Source organism: Podarcis bocagei, assembly GCF_964188305.1.
Source record: "Podarcis bocagei genome assembly, chromosome: 1".
Lineage (NCBI taxonomy): Eukaryota > Metazoa > Chordata > Lepidosauria > Squamata > Lacertidae > Podarcis > Podarcis bocagei.
The window spans coordinates 41,473,796-41,486,727 of NC_138125.1; the positions used below are offsets into that span (position 1 = coordinate 41,473,796).

A 12,932-nucleotide genomic window follows, 5' to 3' on the forward strand; every position below is an offset into this window, starting at 1 on the left:
ATCTGGCTGTTGTTTGCCCCCCCCCCCGCCCCCCGGTTTCAGTATTCACTTCCGCACCAGATTTGAACAATTCTCATTATATGCCCACTGTGTTAATGCTGCTTGCATGATCAAGAAAAGAAAATTTCTATTTAAAAAATTAAGGCCAATTCCATTTTAAAAATTAATTAATAACACAACTCAACTTTTTTCAGTATGAATTAGCTCAAATATGTAGCATGGGATAAGCATGTGTGATTTCAGTGAATATCTCTGCTGACTTTGCCCTGGAACAATTAATGAATTTTTCACACAGAAAACTACATCAGACTATCAAAAAAAGTATTTCAAAGGCGGTTTTAGATATTCACTGATACAAATGTGTGGTTATAACCCTTTCACACACTAACCTCTCCTTTATAACACAAGTAGCCTTATTCAGGGTCATCGGAATTTAGCTGCTTTAAATTTCAGATCAAGTTTTCTTCTGCTTCAAAGTTTATTAAGTTCATGCTCCTAAGCCTAAGACAATGGGACAGGTGTCAGGGACATTTCAATGGATAAGGAAAATCATGAGTGTGAATCTCATAATTCTCCAAGGTTCCTAGCATTGTATCCAGCACTGTGTAAATAATTTTATGCTTGTGCAACAGAATTCCCCCCTCCTCTCCTCCCTGTGTGCACCCCCAAAATTTGTTGCAGATTTTGAGGGTGTGTAGGGGGTTGCAAGGGACGCGGGTGGCGCTGTGGGTTAAACCACAGAGCCTAGGACTTGCCGATCAGAACGTCAGCGGTTCTAATCCCCGTGACGGGGTGAGCTGCTGTTGCTCGGTCCCTGCTCCTGCCAACCTAGCAGTTCGAAAGCATGTCAAAGTGCAAGTAGATAAATAGGTACCGCTCTGGCGGGAAGGTAAATGGTGTTTCCGTGCGCTGCTCTGGTTCGCCAGAAGTGGCTTACTCATGCTGGCCACATGACCCGGATGCTGTAAAGCGGCTCCCCCAGCCAATAAAGCAAGATGAGCGCCGCAACCCCAAAGTCGGCCACGACTGGACCTAATTGTCAGGGATCCCCTTTACCTTTACCTTTACCTTTAGGGGGTTTGCAAGGGGCAAGAGAGGGAGAGGAAGTTCCATTGTGCACACAGATGTACATTGCAAAATAGAACTGCAGCTTTTGATACATCCAAGGTACATAAGAGATATGCATATAATGGGTGAAGTGTCTCTGTTGCCAGTCCTCATGGTAACTGATTACTACTTTGATTCGTGTGGCTAGTTTCTCCTTTTTTCTTCCTCTGTTCCTCTGTTCACTTATAATCCTAGCCTTGGATATCTACCTGTTCCACATCACACTTATGCCATTATAAGTTCCACAATACACGTCATTGTCTTTGCTGTAAGAGACTAACCTGGCTACCTTTCCGGAAATTTATAAAAAAAATTGGCTCTTGCCTATTTATACTTGCAGGCAACTACTGGAGAGTAAATGTGTGTTAGGGTTTCCTCTATGCATCAAAAGTAATCTAGCAATTTCAGTTGCACTCAGATGGCACAGTAATCCATGCCCAGATGTCCATATTGGCCGTACATACTTAAACCAACTTTTGCATGTGACTTTCCATTGCAGAATCAGGTGAATTCCCTGCTTTGCCAATATGTACAAGCTCTGTGTGCATTGCTTCAAGGCCAATGCCTTCTGTTGCAGAACCCAAGGAGAATAACTAGCTACATTTAGATGGATGTTAAAGAGAGAGTTTGTTAAGCCTTTTAAGAGCCAAATGTCTCTTGGGATCAGGCCTTCTGGGTATAAAACTAGCATGATAGGCCATTCATAAAACCCATGTCTCATTAAGTCTAAGACAAGTATTCCTTGGTGGTTTTGTGTAGGCCACATGGTTTAAAATGTTAAAATGTTTGTAGGATTATACATGAAAAGTATAACATCAAATTCACTATCTGAAATACTCTATAAAGAGATAATAAAAGATTGAAAAGTCAATGAAAAGTATATCTGTTACTATTGTATAGAACATCACAAGCTGTTAGCGGTTTAAAGCAGTGATTTGTCAGTGGTTTTTTACTTTATTTTATATAGAAGAAGGGAAATGTAGCACTCCAGAAGACACACAGATCCTTTCTTCCAGACAAATGGCTGGATGATAAAACTGCACATACTTCTAACGTGCTGATTAGGGTTTTACATATATACTTTCTGGCAAAACCCCAGAGTCTTCTTTCTCTCCTCCCCACCTCTCGGACCCTTTTCTGCTATCTCTCTTGCCATAACTCAGCTAACCCAACAGAACCAGTCAGTTTTAAATTTCAGTTGGGACCCCTGTGACCTGTTAATGAATCTACAGAGAGGAGGAAAAACTCACAGTGTTGAGTTATGCCTAGTGTTGCTAGCTGACTTGGAGTCAGAAATGCTTGAAGCGTTAACGTAATTGCAAGAATGTGAAAAATGAAGCGTTGGGCTCCTGAGCAAAGTGAAAGGTCAAAGCAAGCCTTACACAAAACAAGTCTCTGGAAGATGGCCTCATTACACCATTAAATCGGCTTCTTTCCCTTTTTTCTCTTTCTTTGTAAAATGTTTTAGTGTTTCATTTCTATTAATAGAGTTAGTTAACCCTTCCTGGCTTTAAATACATACTTACATTCATACAAACAACAGCAAAAGAATACCAAGAATATCTACTTTTTCCTCTTTGACTGAATATTTTCTGACACAATTTGCTTCAGTGAATCTCAGCCACAATTAAGGTAGCAATTGCTTTGGAGCAGTCTAATAATCAAGACTAGTACAAGATACAGTACAGTTTGGTTTTCTCTTGTACAACCAAGATGACATGCTAAAAACAACACTGAGCCCAGCTAATATAATTAGGATTATCTTTCACTGAACACTGCCCAAAGGGTTTAACTCTTTCAATGCCAGAGTTGCAACTCACTCATAACTTTTTTCTTTTCTTTTTTTACTTCATCAGTCCTTTTTAATGCTATCATGGTGCTAGCCCTTCTCCCGGCTGTAAAATCTCTTCTTCTTCTTAGAATGTTCTAGAAAGAACAATAATTTAGGCAGCCGCCTTTGTTACAAGACGATCTAAGGCCAAGTATGCCCACAACAGTGCTGAAGAACAAATTTAGGAGGACTAACCCTTTCAAATTTCCCCCACTTTTATCTTCCATTAGCTGACCCACCGAGGAAGTAACATAAGGAAGTTACTGACTTCTCTTCCTCACATTCCATTAAGATGTTATAATGGGAATACAACAATGTTTTTGTTTGTTTTTTATCTTGCTAAGCTCGTATACAGTGATATTTTTCCAGAAAAGGAGGTGACAGAACTCACCATGAATGTCCCGCTTGTTTTCTTATAATGGCAATGGCGCCCACCTGAGAAGTGCCGGTGAGTTCTGGCTGAAAAAAAGCTCTGCTCGTATATAAGGATTGAGATGAAGAAGTGAAAGAAAGAAAATAACCTACAGCCTACAGTGAAAGAGATGAAGTGAGAGCATCCAGGGATGTGGGTGTGTGGGTTTGTAAGGGAGGAAGAAAATATCCAGATATTCTTCTTCTGTGTTTGCAGCTTTAAGACACACACATTGAAGCTGGAAAACAGTGCCTGAAAATCCACATCTTTGCAATGCAACAGCAGTCAGAATTCTTTTTACACATGCTGGAAAGCCTCTTCAAAACTAGTGTGCAAATCGTATGTGTCATCTGAAGTGGGAAAAAGTAATGCTGGGATGAGAGAAAGAGACTGAGAGACAAAGATGTGGACTACTTACACATGTTCACCAGTGGGATGCTAATGGAATTTTACATATGCCTCCATCTCAGGGAAATTTTTACTGGCGTAGTGGCATCCTTAAGGGACCAGCAGCTATGGAAAACTTGCTACTATGGAACAAGGTTAGGGAAGCAGATGGTAGCATGAGAGGAGTACATTGCTGATGGAAAAACACAAAATATACACAGAGCTAAGAATGAAGAAACCCAGTTCTTTAATTTCCATGTTAAACAGATGAGCAGGGAAACAGTAAGGGCAAGTAGTTCTTGCATGCCTACAAGATTGTGTTCAAGGAAATCACAATCCTAGACAGAAACAACTTCAATACATCTCCCTTCACAACACAGCCTAAAGTTGGGCTGACAAGGGCTCAGGGATGGAAGGGAGGATTTGAAAGTGCTGTATAGCCTAGAAGTATCAACTTCCCCAGGCTCCCATATTGTCTCAAAAGATTCACTTCAGTTGCTTAGGGGACTATTTCCTGCGGGTTTTTCAGATATTGCCCCCTCCAAAGGAAATGATAAAGGCAAACACAACGGAAGGGTTCTTTCAGAGTTTTCATTCTCTTGCTGGCATTTCCTGAGAAGAGAAGGAGATTGTGACCAGCAAGGCTTTTGCATAGACTCCTGCCCAAGCACAGTGTAAGTGCCAACTTATGGGGCGCTAACTGTTCGCCAGAATGTGAGTACACACTTGGGAAGCCAGCTTTTCAGAACAATGTGTGTCAGACATATAGAAAATATTGGCCTACTAAATGAAGCAGCAGTGAAGGTGATTTACTGGTCAAGTAAGAGCACACGGATTGGCTAAAGAATCGGTTTGTGAACATAATGTAAATATTGTTGAGCTGTCTATGAGTCTAACCTCTGAGGCCTGTGACAGCTGCCCAGAGTGGTTGGGGAAATCCAACCAGATGCACGGGGTATAAATAATAAAATTATTTATTATTATTATTATTATTATTATTATTATTATTATTATTATTGCTTTAAAGAGATGACATCAAATCCTCCAATCTACTTCTGAGCAGTATATATTTCCTATCTTTACAGTTTCCTGGTCCCTATGTACTATAACACATCAAGGAATTAATGTATGTGCCTTTCTGTAGAAGGATATATATATATTCATGACTAAGAATTGAAGGGATCCACATCACTACGGCTATGAAGATACATAGGCTTGGTGTGCACTACACCAGAATTAAAATCATGTTGACTTTGTAACCCTTGCACAAGGCATGCATTTGTGAAAGACAGTTTTAGTTATTAATGATCACAGAGTTGGCTATTTTTATTGTTTCAGAATACGACTTTATGTTATTCGTTTTGTTCATCACCATCTAATTATTAAAAAGGAAGGTTACATTTTTTACTTTTCTGGTTGCAGGTCTGAGAAGACTTTCAGTAACAAGAACAGGAACTTGTTCAGGCACTTAATCTAGCTAAATCACAAACTCCATGAAAGTATGAAATAATAATGAAGCAACTAGAAATAAATATCATACATGAACTGGGATCAGAAGAGCCCTTTGTGATTAATTTAAGCACTTGCCCACAGCCCATAAGCTTCTTATTTCCCACTCCATGGCAGGAAGGTTTTTTGTGAGGCTGAACTGAGTTTCTGGCACAGATTTTGGAGCTATGTAGGAGCCTTCTGTTGGAAGGAGAGGGTTCAGAAGTCCCTCTATCCATGCAAACTGGAACACAAAGTTCCTTGGACCAGTTCATTGTGTTTATATCCCACTTTCCCTATCAGCAACCCCTTGTTGTGAAATAAAATAGGGACCTGGGTTCAGAGTCTAGCACAATGGATGATTGAGAAGAATGCCAAAATAATATGCAGTGTTCCAGCCCACCAGCTTCCATATTTCGTGAAAGAAGATGTATGGGGACTCAGTACTAGTATTTAGGTAGAGGCATGGGCATAGCTCCCCCCCCCCCGATAAAGTTCCTTGGTCCCCTAAGGGGTCAAAAAGGGCTCTGCCCAGGAATCCCACACTACATCATATAACACTGGTGTTAAAGCAGTGGTTCTCAACCTTGGGTCCCCAGATGTTTTTGGCCTACAACTCCCATGATCCCTAGCTCACAGGACCAGTGGTCAGGGATGGTGGGAGTTGTAGGCCAAAAACATCTGGGGACCCAAGGTTGAGAAAGGCTGTGTTAAAGGATCTACATTGGCTCCCAGTACGTTTCTGAACACAATTCAAAGTGTTGGTTCCGACCTTTAAAGCCCTAAACAGCTTTGGCCCTGTATACCTGAAGGAGTGTCTCTACCTCCATCGTTCAGCCCGGACACTAAGGTCCAGCTCCGAGGTCCTTCTGGCGGTTCCCTCACTGCAAGAAGTGAGGTTACAGGGAAACAAGCAGAGGGCCTTCTCGATAGCCGTACCCACCCTATGGAATGCCCTCCCATCAGATGTCAAGGAAATAAACAACTACAGTATTTGACTTTTAGAAGACATCTGAAGGAAGCCCGATTTGGGGAAGTTTTTAATGTTTGATGTTTTATAATGTTTTGAATATTCTGTTGGGAGCTGCCCAGAGTGGTTGGGGCAACCCAGCCTGATGGGTGGCATACAAATAACAACATTACTACTACTACTACTACTACTACTACACTACAGGGTACAAGTCTATGACACAAAAACTGCACTTTTAAGTCTTCATGAAAACAGCGGGATGATAATTCATGCCAGGGTGCCTACACAACAATTATATAGCAGCAAGCTCATGTTTTGCCACTGAATAAACACTCAGAAGTCAGCTGTACCAGACTTAGCTCTCTTATAAGTACACTTTAACAACAAATAAGTGTGCTAACATGTCTTTGTCATATTCACATATTATATTTTTACGCACGCATTTTTAAAAAACAAAAATCTTACCCATATAGCTTAAAAAATAAAGAAATATTATGGCTATGCAACAGAATGCCACCTCTCTCTCCTCTCCCCGTGTACCCCGTGCTCCCCAAATCTGTTCTGGTGGTTCTCCCAACCGTCTGGATTTGGGAAAGGTGTGGGTTACATGTGCGAAAAGGAGTAGGGAAGTAGGAGAAAGTTCTTTTGTGCAAGCACAAGGACTTACAGTAACAAAACAAGTGCACTGGACACTATCTAAAATGTGTGCAACAGCTCTAAGGCTCTATTTTCAACCATACTTAGGGAGAAACTGCACAAAAGTTGGGAGTTTCAGGAAGATAGGAACCTGTTTATACAAAAGTCTTCGTCAACCCGATGCCCTCCAGATTACTTCACCTATATGCATTAAGATTCTAACTCATTTATGCATGGGCAAAATAGAGGAAATGCAGAATCAAAAAAAGAGGATGCAGCTTTGAATAAAATTTAGATATATATGCTAATATATATGTGTACATGCAAACTTAGAAATAACTGCTACAGTTTAATAGAAATACATGCATCTAATCATGGTGGGGAAGACTGTGACCAGGTCAGCTTTGTGCCTGATCAGTCTGTTGTCCAGGTGCTAACATTTCCCTTCCTGTGGTTCTTTATATTAGACTGGACAGCCCTTGAAGTAGGACACAGGGTCATGCTACTTCCTGCAGTGCTCTTTGTACCAAAAAAGATGTTAAGCGTTCCATCCATGGAACTCCCACCCTATGTGTAGTTAATCTCTGTGAACTTTCCCACAATTGTGCCCCAGCTCTTCAACAGAGGTAAATAAGTACAGAACATGTAGTAGTTGTACCGAAGGAGCATTTATTCCTAAAGAAGCCAGCAGAAATATTAATCTTATGTAATGATCATGGGGTTTGCTGCCATTAGAAAAATATGCATAAATTAATCAATCACAAATATGTATGAGCTTGTCCCTTACAACCAGTCATGAACTACTATATTACCTTCAGTAAAAGCATCTGAAATCTGAATCTTTTGAATAAAGGATTAATGCAAACACAGTTGTACTCATATAAGGGACAACCATGCCTCATCTCCAAACCTCTGAGGTTTTGGTCTTCATAGACCGGTGCAACTGTCTTCCCTATTATTCTTGATTTAAGAAAACCTACAGCACTTTAAAACGAGACAGTAATGATAAAAACTGTTTTGTAATATAATATAAATGTACATCAAAACTGGAAGGCTGTGGAAACCCATTTTAAAATGTTTGCATCGAAAGCAGTTACTCCTCAGGTCTCAGTCTGAAGTTTAATGAACTTTTTTTTGGGGGGGGGAATACCCAGTTATGCAGAATGAGTGGCACTGGATTCAATGGGATTAACAGCCCTATCTTAATTGTGCTTTCTTAAAATTAAATTCTACTGATCAGGGAGTAGCATACAATTGATTTTAGTAAAATTTGCTTCAAGCTAACATCTTTAATTCTAGGTTGTAAATATAATGTACAAGTGGACACAACTACTTTTTTGTCTGAATTCTAATGCTGAAACCAAACCCAATCTGATTTTTTTAATGCAGTGAAATAGATGGCAATCCACAAGCCACTCACTGCATAAGTTTAACTATTAACTTTAATGTGACTACTCTGGAAGAAATTGTGATACGGATTGGAGCCCGGCAATGATTACATGTGATTTTGCTTTCTAGCAAGTTAAGAATTTATGTTTGGTTTTTTTTTGTGGCTTAAATGCATTTCAACTAGCTATTGAAGCCTCCTTTTAGCTGACAGTACAAATTAAATTTTCTGTTTAGAGACCAGTACGAATTGCTCCATCACAGCTGGGGTGCATGTCTGCCATGATATTTACTTACACCACACAAAAATAAACTGTAGATAACCAAATTTGTAAAGGAATTGGCAGAACTAATCAATTGTTATTGCAAAGCTTGTTTGAAGATTAGATATTTAGCTTTGAAATAATAATAAAATACAGCTAAGTAGGTTGCAAAAAGGAAATAAATGTCTCCCTAAGTTACAGCTGATTACACTGCAAGCCTGCCACTCTTGTGTTTACACTAAGGCAGATGCACTGATATAATAAAAGACACTGAAGTTATTTTAGTCATGCCTACTTTGCACAGGGAAAAAAAGCTTGACCTTTTACCTTGCTCACTGCTGTTGTCTCCACTCTGGGAAGCATGGCCCCCACTGGAAGGCCCTGGTGTGCCTGCTGAGTGCGTTGAGGTTGCATCATCGTGGTCTCTCCAAGAGGAAGGATTCTGATGTCAAAATGTTGTTTTTTCCACAGTTATCATTCCAATAGCAAATTGAGGAAGGGGAAGGAGAGAGGGAGGCAGAAAAAAGTGGGCACATTAGCACTTGTAAAGACTCCCAAAATGCAGTTACTGTTTAGATGCAGAGGACATACTAATGTACCAGTTCAGTGCATGTTCAAGCACATTGGTTTAAATGAATTTTGCTGCAAAGTGTGCTTTGAATAATAGCTTAATTTCCCCTTTAAAATAGACTCAAAGTTTGATTTTTTTAAAATACATATTCAGTAGCAGTCTATTTTTAATTCTTAAAAATGCTTCAGAAAAATACTTTGATAAACTTTCAGTGGCACCTTAAACCCTTGATTTTAATTTATGTGCAATGCAATCCTACAGATGTCTATTCAAAACTAAACCTTACTGAGATTTACTCCCAGGTATAGGATTGCAACCTTGGTTCTAGTAATCAAACAGGAATGATTATAGGTATGGCTACATGTATTCCTCCTTTTGGGAACTCCTGCAGCCAGGATCTGCTTTCCTTTAGACCACATCAGTGAGGCCAAGAGGGGGGCCTTGTCGGGGCAGCACAGGACCTCCATACACACTGCCCAGGCTTGCACCCTGGGGAGGTCACTTCGGTGCTGCTAACACAGTGGTTTTACTTCACCCGCAGAGGCACACTCCATTACCTCTTGAGACAGATGCCAACAACCACAACCACAACATGTAGGAAGTGTGAGATAATTTTAGCTTTTTAAAAGAGATTGTATATCAAAATGCTTTCTAGATGTCTAAGACTGTCCCGAATAACCTCTGGGCAATTAGATGTATCTGTCTTTCTAATAGTATTTTTCCATGAAATAAAATAAAAGAGAATGTGTGATTTAATATTATAGGAGATTTGGCAAAACTTGACTAAGTGAACCTTCTGCCTTAGTTGTTTAGTCATAACTCCTCGTCATTTTAAATGTACTGAGCATTGGTTTTCCGGAGAGAAGAGCTGCTATTTTAAAAAGGGTAAGTGAAGAAAACTGAAAGTTACAGCTAAGAGCTACTTTGCTAAGTGTATTCTCCTCCTGGTCCTCCTCCCCTTTCCTGATCATTCCCAATACCCTGCTGTTGCTTAAAGGAAAACAGGAATTCTACTGTACAGGAAAAGCTTTATCAGCACCACATGAAGGCAGGCAAGAGATGGAATTTCCTCTCACAGAAAAGGAGAGTAAGAACACATGCAATAGATCAGACTTGGGGCTGGACCTGCATTACTTGTCACCTATATATGACAACTTAAATTAAACACATCCTAACAAGAAACATTTCTGTAAAATAATTTCTACTCAGGAAAACAGCACAAACACCGAGCTGTTCCAACAAAATTAACACATGATGACAATTTGTAGATAGATAGATACCCTAAACACACACACACACACACACACACACACACACACACACACACTATGAAGCCTCATTACACCAGCCAGTGTCTATCAATTGTAAATCCATTAAAATCAAGTATAGAGAATGGCCAAATTGTCAATGTTTTGGTGCCTGAGATGGCATATCCCCCACAATAGAAATATAGTGAACAAATGCCTATCCCCACATTGTAAAAATATAGGTGGACAATCTGCCCAATATATTACATAATTAACCAGTTTCTTCCCTTTAATGGACCTCAAAATGCTTTACTGGCAGGGACAAATTTCAGAGCCAACCTTGAGTTGTGTGTAGGCAGCATCTCAAGTTATCATCAACAAACATACTTTGAGTACCACTTGCCTTGCAACAATATTTAGTAAGTCTGCACAATAACATTTTACAATGAAACCCAAGCTAAAGTGAATAGGCATTATCCACAAATTCATAGCAATCAAATGCAAAAAGTCCTACTGTCTAATGGAACAACAGAAAATGAATAAAGGGTAATAATAATAATAATAATAATAATAATAATAATAATAATAATAATAATTTATACCCTGCTCATCTGGCTGGGTTTCCCCAGCCACTCTGGGCGGCTCCCAACTGAATATCAAAAACACAATACAGCATTAAACATTAAAAACATTAGCAGGCTACCAATAATAATCACACAAACCTCTCACTTGCTTAGTTGGACTATCTACAAAATCAAATTAGATTGGACTGAGAATACAACATGTGAAACACAAATAACAGTCAAAGCAGCCCACATGCCCCCCCCCTTCTGTGGTGAAGCAATTTCAGCATGACAGAAAATCTCAATAAAGCAATAACAGTATATTAGGTGCTAAGATAAGTACTTCAGCTAAAACTACAGGAGATTAATTATTTTCCTCCCAAGAATATACAGAAAATAATACCATCATGCTGGAAGATTGAGCTGATACGAAACAAAAGGAAAAGTTGAAAGATTCTTAAAAACTGTATATTTCAAGTCAGCACTGAGGATGAGAGTTCAGAGAAATGAATATGGAAACAAAATGCCATGATCATGCAAGTTTCTGCGCAGTCTCGATTAAAAGGATTGTGCCTATGAGCTTCTCTTTTTATCTCTGAGTTAGGAAACCACTCAAATAGCTTCAAGCTGAAGGCAAACAGCAGACAGTAGCACTTCAGCCCTCTGCAGCCTCTTAGCGTCAGCTGTTTGCCGGATGGTAATCAGATAAAGAGCTAGAAGAAATACATGAAAAGGGAAAGAAACAATAGCATGGCATGAGCTTTGTCCTCCAACATCATGTTGGAACCTACTTCTATAAAATCTAATAATTGCAACATGTTCACCTAGGCTAAACTTTTCAGAGTGTATAGCTAGTTATGTTAATTCTATGCACTGCAGGCTCTTTTAAACTGGCTGCTGTTAAAACCCTTTAGTTCACAGATTAAAATTTCAGGGATTCACTAGTAGCATCTCAGCTACATTTTAAGGCAAATGTCAACCAAAACCTGTCATACAGAACTTTAAAAGCCTGACCAGTCTCTGTATTTCTAAATCATAAATGGTTTGGAATGGATCACTTTAGTGAGACTTCCTGAAGCTGAAAACATTTGGTCTCTTTACCAACCTGTGTTACACTTCATCTCAGTTGTCAGCTCTAAGATGCTTTACAACTGCTTAAATAAAATGTATTGCTTGTATTACAGTATTCTTGAGGATTATAATCTGGCACCATTTTCTCAGAAGATAAAAATAATAGCCAAAGATATTCCCTAAGATGCAATCAAAATTGGCAGAGGAATAAGAAGGGAGAGCAACTACTTTCTGAAACTCTAAATGCTGCCACCCACACATATAAATGTTGAGTAAATGGCACCATGTTTTATTTATTTTATAGGATAAAATGTCTCAATCTGTATTTCAGCTACTTCCCCCCCATTGTGTACAATTTTATATCTCTGGCTCAATGCCCATCGTATAGTCATTCATGAGAACTGTAACCAAAACGGCAACCAAATGAAAAATTTAAGAGTGCAACTCATGATTAATATAATCAGCTTAATTGATTACATATATTAGAATCTAATTCACAGGTCATTCAAGTCAATGGGAGTTTCCAGTTGGTGTGGTTTACCTTGTAGTTATGGTATAACCACAGACACATCTGTAACAGGATAAAGTGCAGCTAAATAAGTTGTCATTTATGTCTTCTTTAGTTTTTGGAGAAAAAATTATATTTACGTTACACGGGTTTTGTAGAAACAAAATATATTTCCAACTTTATTGTGAAAATTAGCCCCCATGTACTTAAAAGACTACCTGCTATCTTGTGCTCTGTCATGAGCTCATATCAGCCCTGAAATCTAAGTTTGCACCAAAACAAACATAGCGATATTCATTAGGTGTCCAAAAACTGGGAAATACTGCCCTGATGATAAGAACCAAATCTTTGCTGACATTTTTTGCATGTTGTAATTTTTGGTTTACTTTTTCAGTTGACTTTCAACCAGTGGCGTGTGGTCAGTAGACTAGGGGGACTAGGCTAGTCCCCTAAACTTTCTTGGTAAATTAGAGCATTGAAGTAAAGCTTCGC

The 12,932-nt window shown here is 39.2% G+C and overlaps 1 protein-coding gene across 13 annotated transcripts in view; it reads right to left on the minus strand.

Moving 5' to 3' along the window:
- The window catches only part of MEIS2 (Meis homeobox 2), a 230,469-nt gene that overhangs the window by 202,392 nt on the left and 15,145 nt on the right, over positions 1–12,932 (minus strand). For all 13 annotated transcript variants that reach the window (XM_081209146.1, XM_081209139.1, XM_081209145.1 and 10 more), the window contains one exon: positions 8,808–8,922. In XM_081209146.1, the coding sequence (XP_081065272.1) occupies positions 8,808–8,922 (115 nt within the window). The remainder of the gene's footprint in view (positions 1–8,807; positions 8,923–12,932) is intronic.